The 26,329-nt window shown below is 41.7% G+C and overlaps 1 protein-coding gene across 8 annotated transcripts in view; it reads right to left on the bottom strand.

Annotated features, from left to right (window-relative positions):
• The window catches only part of PPFIBP2 (PPFIB scaffold protein 2), a 143,292-nt gene that overhangs the window by 101,620 nt on the left and 15,343 nt on the right, over window positions 1-26,329 (bottom strand). For all 8 annotated transcript variants that reach the window (XM_072985799.2, XM_078383981.1, XM_078383978.1 and 5 more), the window contains exon 2: window positions 6,399-6,496. In XM_072985799.2, coding sequence (XP_072841900.2) covers window positions 6,399-6,462 — 64 coding nt within the window. In that variant the 5' untranslated portion in view covers window positions 6,463-6,496. The remainder of the gene's footprint in view (window positions 1-6,398; window positions 6,497-26,329) is intronic.

The raw sequence follows: 26,329 nt of genomic DNA on the forward strand, positions 1-26,329 counted from the left end.
ATGGCATCCAGATGTTGGCAAAGAAAGCACGAATTTTCTTTTGAAACTCTCTAACGGCAACCGGTCTGCATATGTAAATCCTTCTCCAAGTCCAGACTCTCCTGACATTCCCTAGCCAAGGATGACAGGGGCAAGCAGAAATATTTTGGATATTTCTTCGTTGTGTTTTTAAAAATTGTCATGTTACTAAGCCGTAGAAAACACTTCTAGCTTTGGTTCTGGAAACAAGCACAATGACCTGCTTGCTGTAGCAGCAAGTAGGATAAAGAGATCCATGTCTTCTACTACTACTAGGACGGGAGCAGTGGGCCAGGCTAGCTCAGTAATTACTTTTGATCACAAAAACTACTCTGAAAGAATGGAAACACCTTGTCCTTCAGATGTGCTGCAAGTGCATTGATAAATTATTTGATCAGAATGAAAATTCTTGTTCCTTGATTTTCCATTTCATTTCATTAGTAAACATAATTTCTTGATGAAATATTCCAGACTCTCTGGTATAGGCCATGTTTTTGATTGAATGTCTCTTTGTATTTTCATTAAATACAGTAGCCTTCAGGTAACATTTCTGTTAGAATACTACTCCATGACCACTGAATATGATTCAGCACAGAAAAGCCTCATCGTTCAGCTGCCACGTCACCTTAGTTGCTAATCAACATACTATGGCACAGTCCATCTGACATACTTGTTTGATTAGTATATAGAACTTAATTTATTGAATTTTTAGGAAAGGGAGCTGTGATCAAATAGGATTGTTGGATGCAAGCACAATTAGAGTTGGGATATTCATATTCATATCCCTGGGGATATGAATACGAATCTCAGCACTACAGGTGCCTGGAAAGTCCAATTCCTCCCCCCACCCGAACCAGCAGGTCCAGTTACTGGTTGCCCACATGACGCGTGAGGTCAGTGTCATTCCATTCACTCCAATTGCAGAAATAGCCCAGCTGGTGCTTCCCTGCCTGCCTGCGGCAGAACACTCAATAGCTAAGCGGGGAGCCTCATCATCCTACCTCCTCACTGGAGTGGTTGACTGCACGGAGAGGCAAGGAAGCATTGGCCAGGGTACTTCTGTGATTGGCACAATGAGAATGACACTGGCCATGCCCCCCCTGCAACCAGTAATTGGATCCACTGGTTCAGGACAGGGGAGGGATTGGACTTTCCAGACATCTGTGGTGCTGATATTCATATTTGTATCCCCAGGGATACAAATATGAATATCCCATCTCTAAGCACAATTCATATCTGAAGCAATCTTACAAAATGCTCCTGGATTTGGCAATAAGGAAAAATCCCTGAGTTAGAAGTGTTAAGGCCAACTGTTTGATCATTTCTCTAGGTGTTTGCTTTGTAGATAGTTGTGCAATTTTGTCCTTCCATTTAAAGGAAATATATCTGGCAATCTTTCAACCACTTTAAGGTATCATTAACTTCTGGCCTACTTCCTTAGCCATGTTGTTATGGCACCTCACTGATGCAAGCATTCCTGTGAATACATCTCATGGATTAAGGCTTTGAAAGCATGATGGTTGTGTTCAAGACTTCATTGCTTGTTATAGGAAGTGCAGCTAAGGTTAGAAGCTGCACTATGTTTAAGGGTTTTGATTTCTTTCAGTTTAAATGGGGAAGTAAAAAAAAAAAACCTTGCAAAATCGATCCTTCTTCCTGCACTTGGGTTCAGGGGCTGTGTTAGCAACTTCCTACTAAAATCGCTCTGCATTTAGTGCTAGAAGGACAATGACTGTAGGAAAGCAGGAGGATATTTACGTATCTGGTCTAGAAGTAAAGTAATCCTATTGCTATGTTGAATGGATAAGGATATGTGTGTGAGATTTCTCAGTTGCATGTTTCCCCCTCCCGTGGTCTTAATAGTTGGCAACACAAATTCACATGTTGTATGAGACACGACTAGCAAACTGCTGGACTACATTTCTGTAAGCTGTCTTGAGAACCACTGAGAGAGAAATAAAGCACAATACAACATATTTGCGACTCAGTTGCTAGCACAAGAAAGAATTCAGTTGTCACCACATGATCAGATTTAAAGTAGTTTTCTGAACCAGAAATGACTTCTGAAGATGTGTGAGCTCACTAAACATATAATCTTTATTCAAGTAAGATGCAGGAAAGGGTAGATGTTTTCCACGTATGGAGGCATGTATAAGAGATCACTCTGTTCATCTCATTATTCATAAAATGCCACTTGGATTTCAGCCTTTAGGATTTGGGTTTGGTGCTGGCAAATGAGTTCAAGTATCAAGGTGTCATTTGACAAAGAGTTGGAAAATAAAATCAAAAGGCCAGAGTAACGCTTGTAGATAGTACTATAATTGTCATTGGGGTGTGTCTCACAATGTACACAACACACAAACACACACACACACACATGAAGTAACACAAATGAAATTCAAGTTATGAAGATTATTTTATCATCAATATGTTTAGAAAACTGCCTATGCATATAGGTTATATTACTTCTTACTATAGCTCTGATATAATTCCCCTTGTGATAGGAGCACATTTCAGAGAGACAAAGACCATGTTCCTCCTTTAATTTAGGTAGAGGCTTCACAGGACCAATGTACATGTAAAACATGCTAGCTAAGAGATTGGTCATGCTTGCTCCAATCTCTTCTGCATCTGCAAGGCACAGCTTCCTTTAATTCTCACAGCAGTTATCAGTATAACTGCACCCAAGCAGAACTGCACCCAAGCAGAAGAGCCTAGAGACACTGACTTATCTGTCGCATTGGATCACATCAAATGCAATTCCACTGGGTGATCTGGGCTGACAGTCTAACCTCATAAGCTCCGAACATAATATCATATTTAAATTGTGCACAACTAAAAACAAAAAAGCTCTGGACACATGCCAAATCTGTTTTTAAAAAATTAAAGGAGGAAGATTCTTCTTTTATAATGTGTCCAACTTTAGTTACTTACTTTATACACTTGGCCAGACTTACCACATAGATGGCCTTAAGTTACGGTGCCCCATGTGACCACTTCAAATGAGTGGGTCACCTTTTCCCACATGAGGTGACTGTTCAGATAGATGTGCAGCAATGGTTGCCCTCTGTCACAGGAATCATTTCCATCCTCCTACATGCATGCTCTTTTTAAAAAGAGAGTTCTATTTCCTTAGGCTTCATAGAGCCGAATTAGAGTGAGGCAAATAGGCCATCAGCAGGGCTTGGCAAAGCCACCTTTTCTTATTTGAGCCGCCAGCATAGTCCAGCCAGTATGGCTGCTGCCGATGCCAGATGCAAGGTTTTGGAGTCATCGGCCAAAACGTAACTTGAGCAAACTCTATTTGACATGGAAATAACACCTAACTCACCCCTTTGGACATGAAGTCCAAAAACTTTTGGAAACCAATCTGAGCAGAAAAAAAGAATGTGTGGGCAAGAGACTAGAAAAAGTAAATAAATTTGAGCTGACTGTCTTGAAAGAAAAATATGAAAGGACAAACATATTGATCTCATTTTATGACTAGAACTGCTTGCTTTTGCACCCTTTTACATTCAATTATATGTCTCTAAATATTATTTATTATTATTTTATTATGTATTTATTTATTTAACTTATTTACTGCCCACTCTACCCAAAGGTCTCTGGGTGGCTTACAACCATTTAAAATACTATAAAAATACAGTGGTACCCCGCATAGCGATGATAATCCATTTGGAAAAAATCATGGCTATACGGATTCGTCGCTATGTGGGGCAAAAAAGCCCACAGGAACGCATTAAAACACGTTTAATGCGTTCCTATGGGCAAAAAACTTACCTTTAAGTGAAAATCCTCCATGCAGCCACCATTTTCGCTGCCCGGTAAGTGAGGAAAGGGTGTGAAAACACTGCGGGCGGCCATTTTCTTTACCCGGCAGCCATTTTGGAACTGCCGATCAGCTGTTAGAAAAAACATCGTTATGCGATGATCGGTAAGCGAAACACTTACCAATAATTACAAAGCGATGTTTTACCATTTAAAACATCATTAGGCAATCGCAAAAAAGATCACAAAAACTCAATCACTATGCAGATTCGTCGTTAAACGAATTGCTCGTTATGCGGGGCACCACTGTACAATAAAAAGATAAAACAATTAAAATACAATGCATTCTCGAAGGCTTTCACCTTTTAATTGTAATTAAAATACAATTAAAATAGAAACTCTAAAAATTGCCATCAGGGCGCACAGTTGATATTATTTCAATTAGAAGCCTTCTGGAACAGGAAGGTTTTGACTTGGCGCTGAAATGTCATCAGCGTTGGTGCCAGACGACTCTCAGTTGGGAGAGCATTCCATAGTCTGGGGGCAGCTGCCGAAAAGGCACTTTGTCTACAAGCGATCCCTCTTACCTCCTCTAACCTGTCTGGCAAAGCACCCACTAACAGCACTTCCGTCTTGTCTGGATTGAGTTTCAATTTATTAACCCTCATCCAGTCCATTATCAGGTCCAGACATGAGTTCAGCACAGAAACCGCCTCACCAGGATTGGTGGAAAATAGAGAGGTAGAACTGAGTGTCGTCGGCATATTGCTGACTCCTCAACCCAAACCTCCTGATGACCTCTCCCAGCGGTTTCATGTAGATGTTGAACAGCATGGGGGACAGTATTGAGCCCTGAGGAACCCCATGACATAACTGCCGTGGGGCAGAGCAACTGTTCCCCAGCACCACCCTCTGGACACGGTCAGCCAGGAAGGAGCGGAACCACCGTAAAGCGGTGCCCCCAACTCCCAACCCAGCCAGTCTATCCAGAAGGACACCATGGTCGATGGTGTCGAAAGCCGCTGAGAGTTTGAGGAGTATCAACAGGGTCACACTCCCCCTGTCTCTTCCCCGGCAATGATCATTGTACAGGGCGACCAAGGCAGTCTCCGTACCAAAACCCAGCCTGAAACCTGATTGAAATGGCTCCAGAAAATCTGTTTCATCCAGGAGGGCCTGGAGTTGCCCGCTCTAACACTTTGCCAAAATAAGGGAGTTTCGCCACTGGTCGGTAGTTAACCACCAGCCTTGGGTCCAGGTTAGGCTTTTTAAGGAGTGGTCGAACTACCACCTCTTTCAAGGTGGTAGGGAGCACTCCCTCTCTCAAAGAGATGTTCACAGCCTCCTGGACCCAGGTGCGAACCCCCATGGCAGATCTTCCAATTAGCCAGGATGGGCAAGGGTCAAGCGGAGTTGTGGTAGAATGGACAGATCCAAGCATCCTGTTCACATCCTCAGGTCTCAACAAATGAAACTCATCCATTAATATTTGACCTAAGCACGGCACACTGGACACATCCTCTGATTTTGCAGTAACGGTGGAGTCCAACCTACTGTGAATCTGAGTGATTTTTCCCTTAAAATGGATGGCAAACTCATTACAGCAAGCTGATGAGCAGTCTGGGACATCCACCAGATTTCCTGGTTGAAGAATATCCCGGACCACCTGAAACAACTCTGCTGGACGACATTCTGAGGAAGCAATACAGCTGGAGAAATATTGCCGTTTCGCTAGCCATATTGCCACGAAATAGGCCCAATAATGGGCTCTAAGTCATGTTCGATCAGACTCCCAGCAGGACTTCCTCCACCTGCACTCCAGCTGTAAATACTATTAGAAAAATAATGCAATCTAGTAACATTCTTTCCAAAAAGAACCAACTGTGTACAAAACACACAGGGAGAGTGCAACACTGATCTTACAGTGAATTAGCTCAGAATTTCAAATGTAGACTATATCCTGAGATAGTATGATGGGCCTCACAGTATTCATTACCAATTACAAACAACATTTCCAAGGTGTTGCAGTTTCACCTGCAATTCTACAGCCTACATGTAATCCCTGGGAGTAATTCCCACTAAATATGGTTTAGCATAGAGAAGATCTACACTGGATTGTACTATTAAATTTCAGACTGCTTTCAATTGTGCTTCCATTCATTCAGTTAGCATTATGTAGTAGAGCAATATAAGGAGTAACAGAGATAGTCAGTCATTCTCCTAAAGACTGGCTACAGTAAACCTATGCAGTATGACAACTAATTTCTTATTTACAGACATGTGTCCTCATGCCTCTAGTAGTTGAAGAGTTTGCTTGCCTTCTTCTAAACTGGTAACTGAACTAGCAATGCTTCTCCTTTCCTCTGGAAAACCAATCATTACAGTACTTTCTTTACACAACTCCCATCAGAATACACAAGTCTCTGTGGGTATTTGTATGTGTGTGTTTGTGTATGTGCTCATTTCAGAAAGTCCTTAATTTCTCTTCCCACTAGTTGGCTGCTTAAAATCCCCATTCTAGCCTTCTTTGAAAAAGGTAGATGACACTTATTAGATTGATCTGAGGGCACACCTATTATTAGGAGGGCTTTGAAATAAAATCATTATCATACCTGCAATGATATCATCCATTTGCTCTAGAGCAGCTTCAAGCATATGACTTGCATCAGAAGCCATTACTTCTCTCTTGCTCAAATCTTCTTTTCTTGATCTAAAAGGAAGGAGAAAAAAATCATGCTTTTCATCTCATATCAACATCGCCACCAATTCTACCACATGAGCTTAAACAACCACCAAAAAAGAAGAGCAGTTTTAAAAACCTTATTTGTAAGAATCTATAAGAAGAAAATAGTAGTTAATGCTCTTCTACTATTATACTAGAAACAAGGTCCTGTGTAATCCATGTCTTACCTCAACTGTATAAGCCCCACAGCAGTTTATATATCTCAGTTAAATGGTAAATTACTAAGGAACAAACAGAAGAACTGCAAAATGCAATCTAAAAGCACCAATCACAGAACTGTGAGCAGATGCCTGTGCTGCCAGAATATAAAATGATTCCTTTCACAAGACAATAATCCATGCTGCAAGATAAATTTTCATGCTGCAGGTACACCAGATATATTGAGAAAACCTCATTCAACACAACATAAAAAATGGTTTCAATAGAATAAAATTGCCACTATATTGACAAAAAAAGGGCAGGAAATGCTTCCGTGGGATGGTCTGATTTGGTGTTTTTTTGGGGGGTGGGAGGTTGTTAACCACGTGACGTAAAAGCAAATGTGAGGCCGTATTCCACTACAAATCTGTAGTTTTTTCCTCCACCACTGGGGCTTCTACTTTTTCCACAGCAGATCCATTTGCACTGGTTCATACAGTCTGACTGCTTGAACCAATGTACAAAAGTGTGTGTTGTGGTTGAGGAAATGGCACAGTGGCTGGGGGAACTAAAGATGTAGTCAACTTTATGTAAACACTGTTCTTAGATAGGAAGGAAGGAAGGAATGTGTAGCAATCACCCCTGGTATGAATATTCAGCAGTGTATTTGCATGTACCAAGGAGAGCTGTCAAGAGGCGGAGCCAGAGAAACTAGAAGGCAGGGGTGAGTCAGAGTCTAGTTAGTTCAGTCAGAGACAGAGTTGGGAGAAAAGAGTTTGGGGTTTGAGGCAGAGAGAGTGTGTTTAAGAGTAAATAGTCAGAGTGTTACCTGTATTAATTAAGATAGAAGAGGTTAAAGTAAAATACTGAAGCTTTGTGTAACTTTAAACTAGTCCTAAAACATCTTGTAATCAATAAACCTGTTTCTGTTTAAAAGTTCAGTACTGAATGGACCTCAGTCTTTCATAGGAAGTATAGGTTGATAAACAGATCAACTGGTGGCAGTATGTTAAAGGGCGTACTGGGATACTTGTGTGAGCCCTGTGTTTGGTGAAACAAGCAGGGGCCATGGGGTAAATGCCAGAGCATGTAGTATCAACTTTCAGGTAATAAAAACAGTAGAGATTGGTCCTTTAGGATAAATGGGTCCCAGTTCTACCACAAAAAGAAAAAGAAAGAAAGAAAGAAAGAAAGAAAGAAAGAAAGAACGAAAGAAAGAAAGAAAGAAAGAAAGAAAGAAAGAAAGAACGAAAGGGGGAAACAAAAGGAGGAAATTGTCATTTGTCCCTTGTTTACAGCTTATTAAAGTCTTCTGTAACTGGGTCTCCTGCAGGGCTACGGTACAGCTATGTAAACAAAGCTGTTTAGCCAATTGCCTCCTCTCTGTGTGGCCAGTTAATGAACAGACTTAAGGAAACCAGAATTCCTCAGTGCAACTTCACAGTGAGTGAATTCACATTTTTCTTGCCATGGAAGAGAGGAGGGCCTGGCCTGCTCTGGTCCATGGAGTCACAAAGAGTCGGACATCACTACATGACTAAACAACAAACAACAAAAGTCACACCCTACGGTGATCTTACTGCACCATGTAGTCATTTCAGACTATGGTTCAAACAGTGCTTTTTAAATCTATGCATATTCTTATAAACAAACATGTGATTTGTAAAAATAAATAAATAAATAAATAAACAGAATTGTTAACGCTGTATAGGCCCAACTAGAAAGACTAGTTCACATAGATTTATTCTTGCACTGAAATAATTTCTACAGAGGGAAGAAAAGCAAAGCAAAGCAAAGCGTGCTGCTTATATTCTGCCCCATAGCGCTTCAAGCACTCTCTGGGCGGTTTACAAGTAAATTATGCAGGCTACACATTGCCCCTCCAGTGAGCTGGGTACTCATTTTACCGACCTCGGAAGGATAGAAGGCTGAGTCAACCTTGAGATGGCTAGCTGGGATTGAACCCCAGGTCGTGAGCACAGTTTTAGCTGCAGTACAGCAGTGTAACCACTGCACCACATTAATTTCAAACGATTGTGTTCAAAACAGCTTTTGAAAGATGAGAGCCTTCCAATACTAAACAGTAATAGAACTTTGAAAATATTCAATCCTTCAAAAAAAAAATCCTAGCTTATGAATGTGGAATATGCTTTTTTTTCTCCATGAATTAAAATGCCAAAAAAAGTTTGTTTGAAAATTTCTTGCAATATGCTACCTGTGTTGCCTGGTGGAAAAAGATGCCAACCTTTCATAGGGAAGGCCAGTGGAAGGCTGCTAAAATGTGTCAGCAGAGAAGATGATCTATGGGATTCCCTTTGGGATCATCACCATTCACAGAGACACCACACAAAGGGAAAATCCTTTTTCATTAGTCCATTCCTTCTCAGCCAAACAACTATCATGGCTGTTTTTCAACAAATTCTCTAGGTATTTATTGCTTGGGATTTTTTTTTCTCTCTCTCTGGCTTCTCTTTCTTCCTCTGACTCTTCCCTCTCTTTGTAGCTTCTCTCTCTCTCTCTTTCTCTGACACCTTTCTCTCTGTATGAGTGTGACTGCACTCAATGTTTATTCCTGTTGTAAGGCTCCCCTCCATATAGCCTTTTGGCCCAAAGGCAGACCCATTCTCTCCACTGAGTACTGCCAGAAGATTGAGTGATACTCTGATATACATGTGAGGCCAGAATTTCTGAAAGATTTCCTAAGTAAAACAAGCACTTTTAAGGTCATGTACCCTCTCTGGAATGTGGTGGCACTGTGGGTTAAACCACAGAAGCCTCTGTGATACAGGGTCAGAAGACCAGCCATCGTAAGATTGAATCGACGCGACGGAGTGAGCTCCCATCACTTTGTCCCAGCTCCTCGCCAACCTAGCAGTTCGAAAGCATGTAAATGTGAGCAGATAAATAGGTACCACCATGGTGGGAAGGTAACAGCATTCCATGTCTAGTCGCGCTGGTCACGGAAACTGCCTTCAGACAAACACTGGCTCTACGGCGTGGAGACAGGGATGAGCACTGTGCCCTAGAGTCGGACACGACTGGACTAAATGGTGTTCTTGGAATACAACTTGCAGAAACCTTGTCCAGCACAGCTAGTGGTGAAGGCTTCTGAGAGTTGCAGTCCAAGTTCCTGAGCAGGTGGGCAGGTGGTGATATCAGCAGCCCATGTACAGGGAGTAAATAAGCCCTCTTCTTTCTCCACCCATAGGATACTACCAGCACAAAATTTCAAGGTCCATTCCCACCCCCCATCTTCATATTTGAGAATGCCTCTTCCACTCTTAATCTTCCCCCTTCCCACACCTTTGCTAGGGAAATGTTGTCAACTTCATACATATGTTAGTTCCTTCTATTCCCCTGAACCTGTATATAAACCTTGCCAGTTTTAACAAAGTGGATGGGTGGGTGATTGTGAAGGAAATGATAATGGCCAAAAGAAACAGAAGAACATGTGTTTAACCACAGGCAATACACAAGTAAGAGATGGTCTTCTTTCACAGTACCTGAAATGTTGTCCCTTTTAGAGACGTAATGACGAAATGGTAGCAGCATATGCTAATTAAAGCAGGGGACTGGATTTGAACTAACCTTCGAAAAGCACATGTGATTTCAGCCTATAGCTATCTTTGTCTTTTCAGAGTCTAAAACAGGATGCAATGAATAGACACAAGATAATTGTATGAGAACACAATGGTATTTACAGATCTCCCTTGGTACTCCTCCAGTTGTATAACATGGCTGCCTGAAATGGGTACAACACTGATACAGGCCAGAATCCTAGTACATAAATACCTGCGTAACTCAATCAGCATAACTTTCAGCAGTAAATTTCCACCAGTTAAGAAGTTCGCATTGGTTTTTTCTGGTCACATGTCAAGTTCCATAACTGCTTCACATCGAAGAAACCAGCAACATCTTTTTAACCACTGGCAATTTGGTATTGAACATTATGCCAATGAGATGATGTAACTAATAAATATCTGGCCCAAATGTGATAAAACACCTGACTTTCCAGGTTTGAAAAATCAACTGCTGGATAGGTCAGTGGTTTAGGTAGCTGGTTGTGGAGCCAGAGGTTGGAAGTTTGCTTCCCCCCCCCCGTGCCTCCTTGATAGGGACTCGATTCATAGGGTCCCTTCCAGCTCTGTAGTTCTAAGATGATGATCTGTAAGTTTTCTATGTGAATATTTTACATGGTTTTGTGATGAAGCAACCGCAAAAGGATGTTCTTTTCCTAGAGGACCTATAGTATCTTGCTGTATCAATTGTTGCAATATTGTTGCTTAATTGTCTCTCTGCCCAGTCTCATGAATATTTTATATATTTCTCAGCATTGCTTTACAGATGAAAAGATGCCAGTTGTATTCAAAATTCCATATATTCTACATATGCATGTCTTTCTCCCAGACATAGTTGCTTACTTCCCTCCGCCCTGACAGAAAATCCAGGTTCCAAATGACACAAAGGAAAGGAGAGTAATAGGTTCTGGTGGGTGGGGTGGGTGGTTATTGCATGCAAGTGTTCATATGCATATCAGTGGGGAGACATAGTTGTGTTCATATGACTCAGACACGTCTCCAAAATGGTGAAGTGACTAGTTTAAAAACATACAGTGGTGCCTCGCATTACGACGTTAATTCGTTCCAGCAAAATCACTGTAGAACGAAAACGCCGTAATGCAAAAATAAAAATCCCATTGGAACGCATTGAAACCCCTTCAATGCATTTCAATGGGCTGGAAACCCACCGTCCAGCGAAGATCCTCCATAGGGCAGCCATTTTCGGTGCCTGTGCAGCAAGGAATCTGTCCCAGAAAACAGCGGGGAACCATTTTATTTACCTGGTGGCCATTTTGAAACCGCCGATCAGCTGTCTGAAAATCGTCATTTTGTGAAGAATTGGTTCCCGAAGCAGGGAAGCGATCGCAAAGCGAAAAACCCCTATTCAGACCATTGTTTTGTGATCGCAAAAAGATAATCGTAATGCGGTTTCATCGTAATGTGGGGCAATCGTAAAGCGAGGCATGACTGTACTTGTTCCAAATATATAGAAAAAACAGAATGCACAGAATCAACAAGTGCCAGATAAACATATTTCTCTTTACAGTGCAGATTTGTCACAAGGTTACTAGCATTGTTTTAGAAAAGACATTGTAAGAGCTTTACATTTCTCAGTTTGCAGCACCTGCCAGTTGTTAATTGAAGTTCTCTGATGTTTTCAGCATTCCTGGCCTCCCTCAGTCCTGGATTCACAAGGCTTTTCAGGTGGCAGAGCCAACAGAACTATTTTGGCCACATGTCAGGCATTCCTGAACCAAGCTTCTTGTTTTAAGCTTGCCACTCACAAGAAGACTGAAGTTCATTTCAGGAAATAAGATCATTTCAAATAAATCTGTTGCCTGCTCCAAAAGATTTTGATTAGTCCTAAATTTTTAAACATAAAAATACATTGCAGTTATTGTATTTAGAAATGTGTTTGAAGTATTAATATTATTTTACAGAGCTTTTCTACATTCACATACAGCAGCCAGATTGTTAGCTGGGACTGGTTACAGGGAACACATAACTCCCCTGTTACAGCAGCTACACTGGTTATCGATCTGTTTCTGGACACAATCCAAAGTGCTGGTTCTGACCTATAAAGCCCTAAACAGCCTGGGTGCGAGCTGTCTAAAAAAACATATGAGCCGACCTGGGTATTTAGATAATCAGGAAGGCCTTTCTCTCACTCTCACTATCCTCACAGGAGCATCTGATGAGGACACAGGAGTGAGGGCCTTCTCTGTGGCTGCTCCCAGACTCTGGAACTCCCTCCAACAGGACAACAGGCGGGCCCCAACTTTGCTGTCCTTTCACAAGCAGACCAAGACCTTTCTCTTCAGGCAGGCTTTCCTTTAAATGGCTGACTTGACCGAGGGATGTTTTTTTAAAGGGGAGCATGTTATTCTGTGTTTTACTTAACATTGTTCTTAGCTTATTTAATATTGTAATAATGTATAATTTTGCTTTTAACTTTGTTTCTTTTAATACTGTATGCTGCCTTGGATCCTGTTTAGGACAGTCGTCCCCAATCTTTTTAAAGCTGCGGACCAGTTGGGGAAGGTAGGGCACCCCACTGTGCTTGTGCGCATACATGAAGGAACAGGTGCTCTCGTGCACAGGCACGCAGGCATGTGTGCATGCAAAAAAACGCACGCTCTTGCGCATGGGCACTCGTGCATCGGCACTCATGAGCATTTGCGAAAGAGCAGGAGCCCGCTCGTGCAAGGGGCCCTGCTCGTGCGCATGCACAAAGGGCGGTGCACTGCATGTGGGAGGTGGGAGAGCTGTCTCCACAGCCCAGTGTGGGTCAGGCCACAGACCGGCACCGGGCTGTGGACCAGGGACCTCTGCTTTAGGAGAAACAAGGTATATCAATCAATCAATCAATCAATCAATCAAATAAGAATCTACATCTCTGAACAGAAAGACAAAATGTAGTGCTTCTCCTAAAAGCTCAAAAAAATCACAATTTCTTGCAATCTTATATTTAATCCAAAATCTCAGTGTCTTCAGCAGGATGTACTCTTAAAATGCACAGAAACTGTAGCCTCAATTATTTAAACAAAACTCATGTAAAGCAAGCAAACATTATTACTCTGCATATTACAGGGGAGAGCAGAATCTTGGCTAAGCCTGCCCACTCAATTACTAGGAGAACAGAAACATTTAATAGGACACATCCAGTTTATCTTTTTAACCACAGAAAGGTATCTAGTTACAATAATCCCATGGATGAGAGTGATCATCTTGGTGAACTAAATGTTAAAGCTTGTCTAATTGTGATTAATTTCTTATACAGGAAGCAGATCAGTTATATACACTGCTAAACCTGGAAGCGCAACTGCTCATCATGACAAAGCCCTAGATTAAAGAGAATAAGAAGGGAAAGGACGTGGATCCATCCATATTTACAAGTGAGGACCATGTGTTTTGCAAAATTAATGGTTCATAATTGCCAATTTAAGACCAAACCTGCCTCAAATACTGTACTTTGCTTTGCAACAAAGAGATAGTTTGTAATCATATCCCGCTCTTCAGGAAATCCATTTCCATCCAGCTTTCGTGAGGGCTGCAGCTAAACTCAGAGGGAAAAGAGAAGCCTGAAGAGGATGGTAGGTTACACCATATTCTCTATTACCAAGCAAATCCTTTGGTTGTGATCTTGTGAGCACTGGTTCCACTGTGCTACTGCAGCAGACGTAAAATCCCTGCTGCATCAAGCCAACAGCCTATTTTGCCCAACATTCTGTTCACATGGTGCTGCAATGATCAATTAATTCCCTCTAGGAACCCACCACCAAAACATTATGACACCATAAAGACTTACTGCTATATTTTAATATAAGCTTTCATGGAACATTGCCCACTTCTTCAGACATATGAGTTGTTAGAATACAGAGACTCTCAGACTGCAACTGCTACTGGCTGTCACCAGCACAGGGAGGGAAGTTATATCTGGAGGGCAACAAGTTGCCAACTCCTGCCCTAGACAGACAAAAACCCTGGACTACCCCTCAGGTTTACATCTCTCTCATCACCCAGCATTTCATTTTTACTTTGAACATAATTAAAAAGAGGAGGAAGATGGGGATAGTGATCTCCAAGTAAAGATTGAGTAACAAAGCAACATGAGTAAAAGCTCTCAGTATCTTAAAACTACATACATAAAACACCTAATTATTGACGTTACTGAGCTTTTAAAACTGTAGTGCCAGATTTAATTGGCAGTGGTTCTTTATTTTTTATTTATTTATTTATTTTGCTTTTTGAACTTTAGAAGATTTACTGTATAGAACAATCATACCAGCAAACATGCCATTCTAGTTTGTCTGCACAGATCACATGCTTTCAGCCAACAGTAAAATACAAAGGGGAATTCAGTTATATAATTATTTATACATGGAATTCCAGGCCTGTGGGGTACACACAAAGCAGTTCATAAAGGTATTGGCTTTTAGGCTTTACTACTGGTAGGAAAAGCAGCCCCTGAGCAAGGAACTCTGTAAATCTCCAAAGGTTTTACGAGAAAGAGGGCAGGCATTGCAGAGTAGGAATCAACAACGGTGGTTTTTTTTCTTTATGTCCACACCACCCTCCATGAACAGAAGACCTTCCATTCATATGACACTGATTTAGCATCTAACTGAAAATAAGCAGCAACTATTCTTAAAATAGTTTTTAAGTTTAAAAACTCTGGATATCAGATAACAAAACCACACATGAATGACCAAGTATTGGCCATTGCTCTGGAGAAGGGGAAAGAAGTGGTCAAACCAGGTGACGGGAGAGGGGGGGCAAAAGGCCTTCCTCCAGATATTAGTGGACTACAACTCTCATCAGCCCTTGCTAACACCATCAACAGTGGTGTATGCTAGAGTGTTCAGTACAACAGCATCTGTAAGGACACACTTTGCTCACTCCTGGGTTAAACCAAGCCTTCTGTAAAAGAGATATCCAGAGGCCACTTTGTCCTACGAATTCACCGAGCACGCTTCAGGTATTGGCAAGATACAGAGCACAGCCTCTCCTGAAGATCTGATGTGGGAGCACATGGCCTTTCGGATACTGTGGTTTCTAAAAGCACTAAGCAGCACTTTGAACTAAGCACAAAGACACTGCCAGAACCAAAAGTTATTGGTTTAGTAAGATTGAGGTTGAGAAAGTGTCTATCTCAGTTTCACATTCCTCACAGAATATTAATGAACTGTGATCATTTCGGCACAGGCTCTCTAATATAATCCACCCTTTCATTTAATACAGGTAATAACTCTCTTCTGTAGGAAATTGGTTTTTGCCAGTGGTGTTCCTGCTGCGGCTTGTTCACAATTCCTTTCCATATGGGATATGTAGCAACTTCACATTGCCTAGGGAAAGAACTCAACTGCCAGAAAGCAAATGCAAGGGAAGCAGTATTTCAAAATTCCAGCATAAAGAGTAGAAATGTAAATGGATCAGGAAGATCATCTCTCCTACCGGCTGGAAAAGCACTTTGGAACTTTACAACATGACCCAGGATTCCTAAAGGTCTCTCCCGTGGAGTAGCCATGTTAGTCCGCTGAAGAATAAACAAGAATCTTGTAGAACTTAAAAGGCTACCCAGTTTTATTTGGCACCGGTTTCTGTGGACTGTAAACCACTTCATCGGATGCAAGAAGATAAATAAAATCAGATTATTCAGTAGTCAAGTGGCTGGAAATTGCCAAGATTTTGCATTACACTGTTTGAAACTGATTAGAAATGTCCTGGCAACTATAGTCTGAACTAACTGTTGTCCAGATGTTCTTAGATGGTGAGCCTGTGTATAAGAATTTTTTAAAAAAGCAACAACTATACAGTGCTACATATTTGGCTCTTTTAAAAATGGTGATGATGCCACACTTGTTATACTCTGAAAATGAAAGGAAGATATTATTGAGCCAAAGGGGAAAAGCAAAAGCTCCTCTGGTCTTCATACTAACATCATCACACTTACACTGGATTCTACACAGAATTCAGTGTCTATAATGCACCCTGATCTCACATTCCAGGCTTGTGCAGGCAGGTGCAAAGCACTTGTTTTGAAAAACAAACAACACAGCAGAGAAGCTATATGCTCTGCAGACTAGAGGTCTCCAGGTACTTACTCCATGAATTGATGGAGTATATGAAACACAATGTTGGAAACACTAATACAGTGGTGCCTCGATTTATGACCATAATCCATTCCAGAAGATGGACATAACTCGAAATGGTTGTAAGTCGAAACACCATTTCCCATTGAAATGCATTGGAACACGATTAATCCATTCTGGCAAAAAAAAAATTAACATTTTTTAAAAAATATATATTTTTTAAAAAAGCACACAGCAAGTCCGGTCAGAAGGCACTGGGGCTTAAAAAAAACCTGCCAAAAATAAACAACAAATCAAGCTCTGTTGCTGGGGCTTTAAAAAAAAACAGCAAATCAAAGATAAACAAAGGAGCAAGCCCGGTTGCAAGGCGCTGGGGCTGCAAAAAACAAAACAAAACACCAAAAAACAAAACAACAACACAGTACAGAAACATACCTCCCCAGCCCAAAACCACGCTGCAAAGCCCACCCAGAACAGTTTTTTAAAAGCAGAAAACAGCACTTTAACTTACCAGGCAGCCTCCTCTGATCGCACACTCTCTAACTGCTGGGGCAAAAGAGCTACAAAGAAGCAGCCTTGTCGCCACCTACAGTTAGCAATTTGAATTTCCCGCCTTTTCCCCTGCCTTTTTGTGTTTGTAACTGGAAGCTCCGGCCGCAAGTCAAAGCAAAATTTTGCAGCTGGAGCTGGTCGTAACTCGAAATGGTTGTAAGTAGGGACAGTCGTAAGTCGAGGCACCTCTGTATAGCTCAAGAATAAACCTATTGTAGCTATTTTTGTTTATTTGTACAATATACAGTATGTTTATAATACCATAAAAAGAAAAATTTCCTCAAAGCAGTTTACAGCGTAAATATAAAAACAAAGGGACACAAGCTATAACTACCTAAAGGAGCAGTATACAGCATTTAAGATAATAGTACAGTGGGGTCTTGACTTGAGAACTTAATCCGTATTGGAAGGCGGTTCTCAAGTCAAAAAGTCTGTAAGTCAAGTCTCCATTGACCTACAGTGCATTGAAAACCGATTAATCCCATAACAATACGTTTTTGTTCCATTTTGATTTTTTTCTGGTCTGTAAGTCAAATCTCAGTCTGCAAGTCAAATCAAAATTTTGCGGCCAGAGAAGTCTGTAACTCAAAAAGTCTGTAAGTCAAGCCGTCTGTAAGTCAAGGGTCCACTGTAACAGTAAAAATTACAAAATAAAAACGGGCATGTATAAATAAATAAAATAGATCAGAATGTCCCAGTCTTTAAACCTGATTAAAAAAACAGGGAGAGCTGCAAGCACATTCTCCAGATTACAGGGCATTCCAAATGACCTACCAAAATGGCTGGGGCCACCACCAAAAAGTCTCTGTGTATAATATTAATGATTTGTGAAAATGCTGAAGAAGCCCTTATGAATGCAAGCCCACATCCACAGAATGGCTACCATGTGACTAGTTACTGTTCCTAAGCTTTTTTTTTTTTGGCTCTGCGCCTACAACATAAACTATTTATGAATTCAGTAGATCAACATGTGATGTAGCGGAGGGGGGAAAAGAAAGAATTGCCTCCCCATTACTGCAAAGTCTTTTCTTGGGACTTCTTGTCCCAACCTCATTGATCCAAATAGAAATTGGCTAGAATCCATGCAGAGTATCCCAAATTACCCATTTCATCTTCTGCGTTTCATAGTCTATGCCATTAATTCCTACTTCAATAAAAGGAGGAATATTTTCAAAACAATCTTTTTTCTAGCACAGCATTCCCTGCACAACTTAAAAGACATAATACAAAAGTAACAAAAAGGATAATGCATAAAATGAATGAAATTGTTTCAAAAAGTAAACGGGAGGTTTTGCATTCTGCTTTGGACTGATAAGTCGACATTACTGGCTCATCATCTTTTTCTAGTCATACCTGTTGCTGCAGCTTTGGGCGAGTCAGTTTTTCCCAGGCACTCCCTCCTATTTACTTAGTTCAAACAGGCATTTTCAAAGCAACACATCTATTCTGTATTCTCTTTACTTTGGGACTATTTGGTCTCCGTGAGAATACACTGTTCATTGATAAACATTTCCACTTTCAAGTTTCGGTGAGAGATCTTTCAGCACAACACATATATACACTGGTCTTGTTCCAAAAAGAGAATCTCTTGCTTAATACGGGGGGGGGGGGGGATTATCTATTAAATCTGTCTGTATTTTCAGATGGCTGGATCTTATCAACACAGCACTTAATTTTATTAAAGGGTTCTAATCTGCTTCAAGTTTTCTTTAGTTGTATGTCAAGAGTCCTGTGAGATGAAGATTATGATAACAAAAGAGATCTTGCCATTTATGCATCATCTTTAGAATGATTAAAGCACTTTATATGCATTCTGTCACTAATTCTTCTTAGAGTTGTGTAATTATTGTTGTCTTCAGATTTGGGGATGGGGAAGAGGACACGTAATGGCATTGATGACGCCTGGTTGAGAATGTCTAAGTTCATACCCTGCGATGTTCCAAATAGACCACACAACTTCCTCAAAATACCAAAATACAAAGCAAAAAACAAGACTATCGTGTAAGAAGCAAAACAGACACCGCACAAAAGATAAAATACAGGTTTAGAAGAATTCTAACCCAATTTTTGAAGAAAAGGAGAGGTAACCTTGCATTTGTACAAGACTATTTAATATTTACAGTTTACCGATGCCAGGCAATAAGCACCTCCTCTTGAGCTGCAGTGGAGGGAAAGAGATCAGCCTAGGGAGAAAAAAAAACACTTACCTTCACCAAACCTCAAAGAAAGAAAGAAGGTCCAGCCTGGCTGTTGCCTGTGAAAATCCTCATTGTTACTAATGGCTGCCTCTGTGCAAAGCAAATGACAGCTTTCATTCACAACCACCCTTGAGCCACATGCCTACTAAAAAAAAGGCCCAACCCATAAATAAAATGCATACAACAATGCAAAGCCCAGCCCACAAATAAAATGCCGTGATCCATTTTTTGATAATTACTCAAACAGCTTTCAACTAATGGGATCCGTCAAAATGACAAGCAGCAAGTGCAGTTTGTTCACATGGTACAGAAACAGGATTGTCTAGCTGTGGTGGAGAGGACCACAAGACAGGCTCCTTTTATTTTTGGGTTTCAGGCAGCAAAGAGCATTTGTGACAAATGATAGTCCCTCATCTGAAGTTTAGAAATAATTGCAAATAATTAGCTTTTTCTAATTCACTCCTTTTAAAAATCACTAAGGTATAACTATATTACACCTCTAACTTAACAAGGAATAACTTATTTTGTGGTGAGACTGACTTTTTACTTTTACTTTTTGCTTATGAGGACAGTTTGGGAACACTACAGGCCAGAGCAAGGCTATCACACACTTGGAAGTTATGTGCTGTGCCTCATGCCACTGCCTTTTGCTTCCCTATAGTTGGTGAGGCGAAATTAGGAGGACATGAAGAGTGTGTGTTCCATATCATTGCACCAGGGTCTCACAACAGTTGGGCGACATTTTTAAGGAAGTAATTGAAAGTAACTGTTTCAGCTACTTGTAAGGAAAAGGAAGATAAAGAGTTACCTTTTAGAAACCAAAAATATAGCAGTATGACTAGAACAACAATTGTAACTAATTACTCTCTAAGAGTAACTTTGAGACTCTGTTCTAATTCTCCCAGAGAGTTGTACTTTTGTAAAATACAAAACAACTTTCCATCCACTCCTCCTCTCACTTTACCTGATGACCAAAATGATGATGCACTATCAGCAGTCAAGAATTAGATATGTGTGTGGTCTGTATTGTCACTGACATAGGAAGGTGTGTGCATCATTAACAATGGGAAAACCTGTAAGCATGAGATAGTCCACAAACTAACTATGCATTAATTATGCATCTCTGTATTGTATATGTTTGGAACAACACCAGGTGACCTAGGAGTTCAGTAACCACCTGGTTGTGTCACCTTTTAACATAAAACATGCTGCCAATGAGAACATCCTGTATCAGCATTTCAGGTGGAAGAAACAGACCAGATGCTGCATTGCAGAGGACACTGGAGGCTTCTTCTAATTCCGCTTCCTGTCCTTTCCAGAAAAACCTAGTAGAGTGTCAAACTATCTATCCAAGGGGGGAAAAAGACTTTTAAACAGAAAATCCTACAAGAATTTTATTATGGAAAGTATTAAGCAACAGGCAACCTAAAGATAGCTCTCCTTGCCAGCAGCTTGCTAAGTAATATTGCAGGATTAAAGTTTAGGAACTTGTGAGATATTATTTCACTAATCATATAAATAGAAATTATTTCCCAAGCTACTATTGCCAACAGAGTAGACAGTTGCTTACTCTTAAAACAGTGGAACCTAAGATTCAGTGGCTGAAATCCTGTTGCACAACTGTACAGTACATCAGAATGATGATGTCATCGACTATGGTAGTTTTTCAGAAATTTAAATTTTCCAATTTTCACTCCCCCAGATTCCAAAGCTCCATGGAGTCCCTTTCATAAAGGGGAAGTCATGTGGGGGGGGGACACAGTACAGGCAAGTCTTTAATTTCTGAAAAGTCACCCCTGGTGGGATGATTTTATTGACAAGCAGATTGTGAAAAATATGTATTAAGTGCACTATGTAAGGTGAAATACACATTTTAAGCTTATAGTAAGCAAGAAAGCAAGAATATTGCTTTTTCATGTGAAAACTTTACATGGAAGTTCTGTTTTGGGTAAGTGCTTTAAAACAAATCCATCCTATTAAGAGGGGAGATTTGTCTACTCACAATCTTATTCTGTGTTAGCCACAACTTTGTTTTCCCTCTGTTTTGACTCACATGGACATCCTTTGTGCGTAGATGAATTTCATGTCTTCAGACATGCATAAGCAAAGCAAGAATGGAAGATCTAATGCTTCCCCTTCTCACGTGATAAATAAACATTCTGTCCTTAGTGAGGTAAATTTCTCTTGCAGTAGATCTCTCAGCCTGAAAAACGAATCGGCATGGGCCAATGTTTGCAGCAGCAACACAATCGCAGAACTCTTTCCCATGTAAGCTGGCATGATACTGCTGGAAGGCAAGTGAAACTCATTCAGGAAATCAGTTTCATACAATATGTCACAGAAGTGAGTACACCCCTTCACATTTCATAAATGTTTTAGTACAGGGGTGTCAAACACAAGGCCCGCGAGCCAAATCCGGCCCGCCAGACCTCGTCTGATGGCCCTCGGAGCCGCCGCCAGCCTTGCAGCCTCCCCCTTTTTTTTCCCAATGAATTTACTCCGTGCCTCCTTAACTGTTAAGGAGACGGGCGGGTAAAAAGGAGCGGGTTCCGGCCTGCCTGGCAGGGAGCGGGATGCTCCTCCCGGCCGGAAGCTCCTCCTCATCCCGGGTGTGGGTGTGTAGTGTGGTGTGTGTGAGGGGTGGAGTAGAGTGGAGTGTGGTGGCTGCCAGCAGCAGCCCCGGGTGCAGGGAGTCGGGCGGCGGTTCCTGAGGGGCATGGAGTGAAGGCGGGTTTGAGGTGGTGGCCGGCCGCGGAAGGGGGGAGAGCGAGAGAGAGCGAGATGGCCACGGCGGCGATGGCGCTTCAGCTCCTGCTCCTTCTCGGTGAGTCTGAGGGAACGAGGTGAGGAGGAGGAGGAGGAGGAGGGCTTCGCCGGCCGGCCGGCCGCCCTCCCTGACTTGGCTTCGGGGAGGCGAGTTCGCGGCCCCTCAAGGTGCCCCCCGTGTGTGTGTGTGTGTGTGTGTGTGTGTATGAGAGAGAGAAGCGGCCGTCCAGCCGCCCCTTCAGGAGGCTTCTTTTGTGTTCCCCCCCGAAGGGTTGGAGGGAGCTGGAAAGGGGCCGCAGAGAGTCGGTCTCCTCTCCTCGCTTGCTCCCTTTCTCTCTCCGGCCGTTGGGTGCCAAGCCCCCCCACTGCAGTCTCTTTGCATCCGAAAAAGGGGTTGCTGTCCTCACTTTGGTTTTGCACACACACACACACACACAGCCCTGCCGCCACAACAGTTACGCCTCTCTCTCTGCCCCCCCCGCTCTCGACCCCGCGCCTCTTCATTAGAAACGAGGCCAGCAAGAATTGCTCGGTGCCTTTCAGGCTGAACAGCAGGATCTTTCTCGAGCAGGCAGAAAGATCCCAAGCAATGTTTCCTCTTCGGGCTGCCTGTAACGTGCTGGTTGGAAACGGCTCCGGGGAGAGAGAGGGGGTGTGTGGAGCAACCCAGGATACACTCCAGTACTTTTCTTTTTTAACGAGAGGACGCAAAGAAACATAAAATTACATTCCTGTCCTTTCAATGCATTTCTGTACCTGTCTGCTCAGGTGTAAATTCCATTGAATCAAATGGAGCTTACTCGCAGGTAAGTATAGGTTGCTGTTTTGCTAGGGCCAAGGCTTTTGCAGAACCGGACGCCGCGGAGAGGAGCCAGACCGGCCCTTTGATGGGGACCAAACTGCTGATGCGGCCCCCCCGATGAATTTGAGTTTGACACCCCTGTTTTAGTATATCTTTTCATGTGACAACACTGAAGAAATGACACTTGGCTACAATGTAAAGCAGTGAGTATACAGCTTGTATAACAGCGTAAATGTTATACAGTAAATGTGCTGTCCCCTCAAAATAACACAACACACAGCCATTAATATCTAAAACGCTGGCAACAAAATTGAGGGGGTGTACTCACTTCTGTGATATACTGTATACTGCCCATCACCAAGTGATTGCAAGGTGATGGGAAGCTAGTCCATAGAATTCCTCCTTCATAGGCCCCCATGCTTGAGAGATGTCAATGCTTTCTATCACGGTGGTGGATTGGCTCTAGAAGAAATTAAGGGAACCTGCTTGGGAAAAAAAGTGTCTAAAAAATTAATAAGTGTGAGGGCAACACAAATAGTCTGTCCTCTCAAATGACATGACATGAGATACCCTGGAATGCTTTTGTTTATATATAGAGCAGTTTATCAGCAGCATGCCATGCATGCCTGAAGTTCTCAGCCACCACAGGATGCCCAGTATGTTATGGATGCTAGAGATACTTGATACTTCAGTGTACATTAAGCATGGCAGTAAAACCAGTGCACATATCTATTTGGAACCAGTGGCAAAGTTGTTCAACCATTTTACAGGCACTGTTTTAAGAATCCTCAAGGCCCTCAGCAAAAACAGTAATATTCCAGCTTAGCATTTTGAAGGTGAAGGATGTTGCATTTCAAATCCTGGTATTTTAAGTATGATTTTTAAAATTAACTTGTCCTGTACAAACAGTATGCATCCCAACACAAAAGGACAAAGACAGGAAGCACAGAGATAGAACAGTAAAGCCAGAAAATAACCGGCTTTGAAAAAATGATATTAGAAAGTATTCAAGAATATTTCTCTACCTGTAAGAATGAAATATATGAAAACTTACATCCTCACTTAATTCCTTTGACTTAGAATTAGGCTAGAACTGAATGTTTAAATGAGTTGGTTCCAGCCCCATTCAAAACGAGCTACAAATATATGGATAAAAATCTTCCTGCTCTTGAGGAGACCCCTATTTGAGTAAACATTGGTTTCTGCCACCTTGTCACTGCACCAGTGGTACTGCAGGCTACAGAATCATTGTAATTAATGGAACATAACACAATACTTCCTTTACATTATCTTACAGCCTTCCTCATGATCTTACTACCTTGCAACAGTATTTTTAAACTTTATCTTACAATCTGCCTTGTGCTTTAAGTTACAATTACTTTACAGTCTCTACATTGTCTGACATCTATGAATCATCTCACTATCTATATATGCTACTTATGATTACTAAACGGAAAACAGAGAGGTTTTTTTAAGGGAGGCATTCTCAGTCATCCAGGTGAGGTTATCTGGAAGTTGAGTCATGGCACTTCCTTATTCGGTTGAAATGTTTTGCTACTCATCCAAGTAGCTTCTTCATTCTGAGGAGAGTTGGCAGGAGACCCCTAATATATATCCCCATATATCAGGAGAAGGACTGCAGAGGTGGGATTTTCACTCACCCCCAGTCCTTTGTCCATCTATTGAGCCTATTCAGACCAGGGGGAAGTGAAACTAAAGTGGAGGATATATAAGGGATCTTCTACCAACTCTCCTCAGATTGGATGAGGAATGAAACGTTTCAACCCAATAAGAAGGAAGTTCAGTTGCCATGACTCAACTTCCATATATACCTATAAAAGATAGGTAAAATGAAGAACAAAAGATACCAAGAACCAAAGGAACATTTGAGAAAAGTTTGAACATAGGAAAAATATCTCTACTTAGAGAAGTATGGGCAACATTAGAACAAGATGTGGGGAAAAACATTAACAAACAACAGCCAGCAATTTGGGCAGAGGTAAAATGAGCAAGAAGCATGAGGCCAAAGGTGGGCTTCCCCCTTTAACACCCCAAATGCTTCTATCAATTCAAGTGACTCCTCTTTTCTGTAACTATTCTATAATTTCAACAAATTACAGCATTGCATTAAATACTATCTGTTGACAACCTTAAGATGTTTTCTAGTACATATTTAATTCCCAACACACTGCTATATAACAAACGTGTAAGAACAAAAGAAATCTTAAAAGACAGCCCCTTAATGTCACATTAAATTGAGAAATGACCTCTTTCTTCATGGAAATGTCCATTCTAAGGATAAACAAAGCTGCTACCATGTTCTCTAGACTCATAAAGAAAGTACGGCTTAACAAGAAGCTGACGGCATATAGCAAGACTCAGGTCTATAGAGCTTGTGTCCTGAGCACACTCCTGTACTGCAGTAAGTCCTGGACCATTTGTGCATGGCAGGAGAGGAATCTGAACACCTTCCATATGCGTTGTCTCCGACACATTTTTGGTATCACCTGGCAGGACAAAGTTCCAAACAGAGTACTCCTAGAACGAGCTGGAATTTTTAGCATGTATACATTACTGAAACAGCAACATCTACGTTGGCTCAGGCATGTTGTGAGAATGGCTGATGGTCAGATTCCAAAAGATCTCCTGTATGGAGAAGTAGTGCAGGGAAAGTACCCCAGAGGAGACCACAGCTGTGATACAAGGATATCTGCAAGCAGAATCTGAAGGCCTTAGGAATGGACCTCAACAGTCAGGAAACCTTGACATCTGAGTGTTCAGCCTAGAGGCAGACAGTGCATCATGGGTCTCTCCCGATTTGAAGAGACACTTTTTCAGCAGGCTGAAGCAAAGAGGCAGTCCTGAAACCAGCAAAATCAGGGAGCTGGACAGGGGATAGATTGTATTTTTCTTCAGTGTGGAAGGGATTGTCTCTGTCATATTGGGCTTCTTAGCCACACTAGATGCTGTTCCAAGACCTCTATTCAGAGCATGTTACCATAGTCTCTCGAGACTGAAAGATGCCTACAAAAGGCATACTCTGCTAGAAGATAACCTACTTTTAAGGCGCATTTCTACAACACTGGGAGATTAATTATATAGCGTCCCACCAGGACAAAACTCTAGCTGGACCATCTGGATCTCGCTTAACAGACTTTGAAGCAAAGTACAGTGGTGCCCCGCATAGCGACGCTAATCCGTTCCAGGATTAACGTCGCTATTTGGATTCGTCACTATGTGGGGGTGAAAAACCCATAGGAACGCATTAAACGGATTTTCCTATTGGGGAAAAACTCACCGGTAAGCGAAGATTCCCCCATCCGGCTGCCATTTTCGCTGCCCGGTAAGCGAGGGCAGGGCGCGAAAATGGAGCAGGTGGCTATTTTATTCTGCCGGCAGCCATTTTGGAACCACCGATCAGCTGTTTTTAGAACACTGCAATGCGAAGATCAGTAAGCGAAACGCTTACCGATCATCGCAATGCGATTTTCGTCCATTGGAATCATTGCAATGCGACTGCATCAGCGATCGCAAAAAACGTGTCGCTATGCGGATTTGTCGTTAAACGGTGCGCTTGTTAAGCAAGGCACCACTGTAGGAATATCAAAGAATAATCAAGCAAAATGGGGTTCCTTGGATACAGGACAAATTTTCTGTGATAGTGGAGAAATTCAATCAAAGCAGCACTTATG

Source organism: Pogona vitticeps, chromosome 1 (genome assembly GCF_051106095.1).
Source record: "Pogona vitticeps strain Pit_001003342236 chromosome 1, PviZW2.1, whole genome shotgun sequence".
Lineage (NCBI taxonomy): Eukaryota > Metazoa > Chordata > Lepidosauria > Squamata > Agamidae > Pogona > Pogona vitticeps.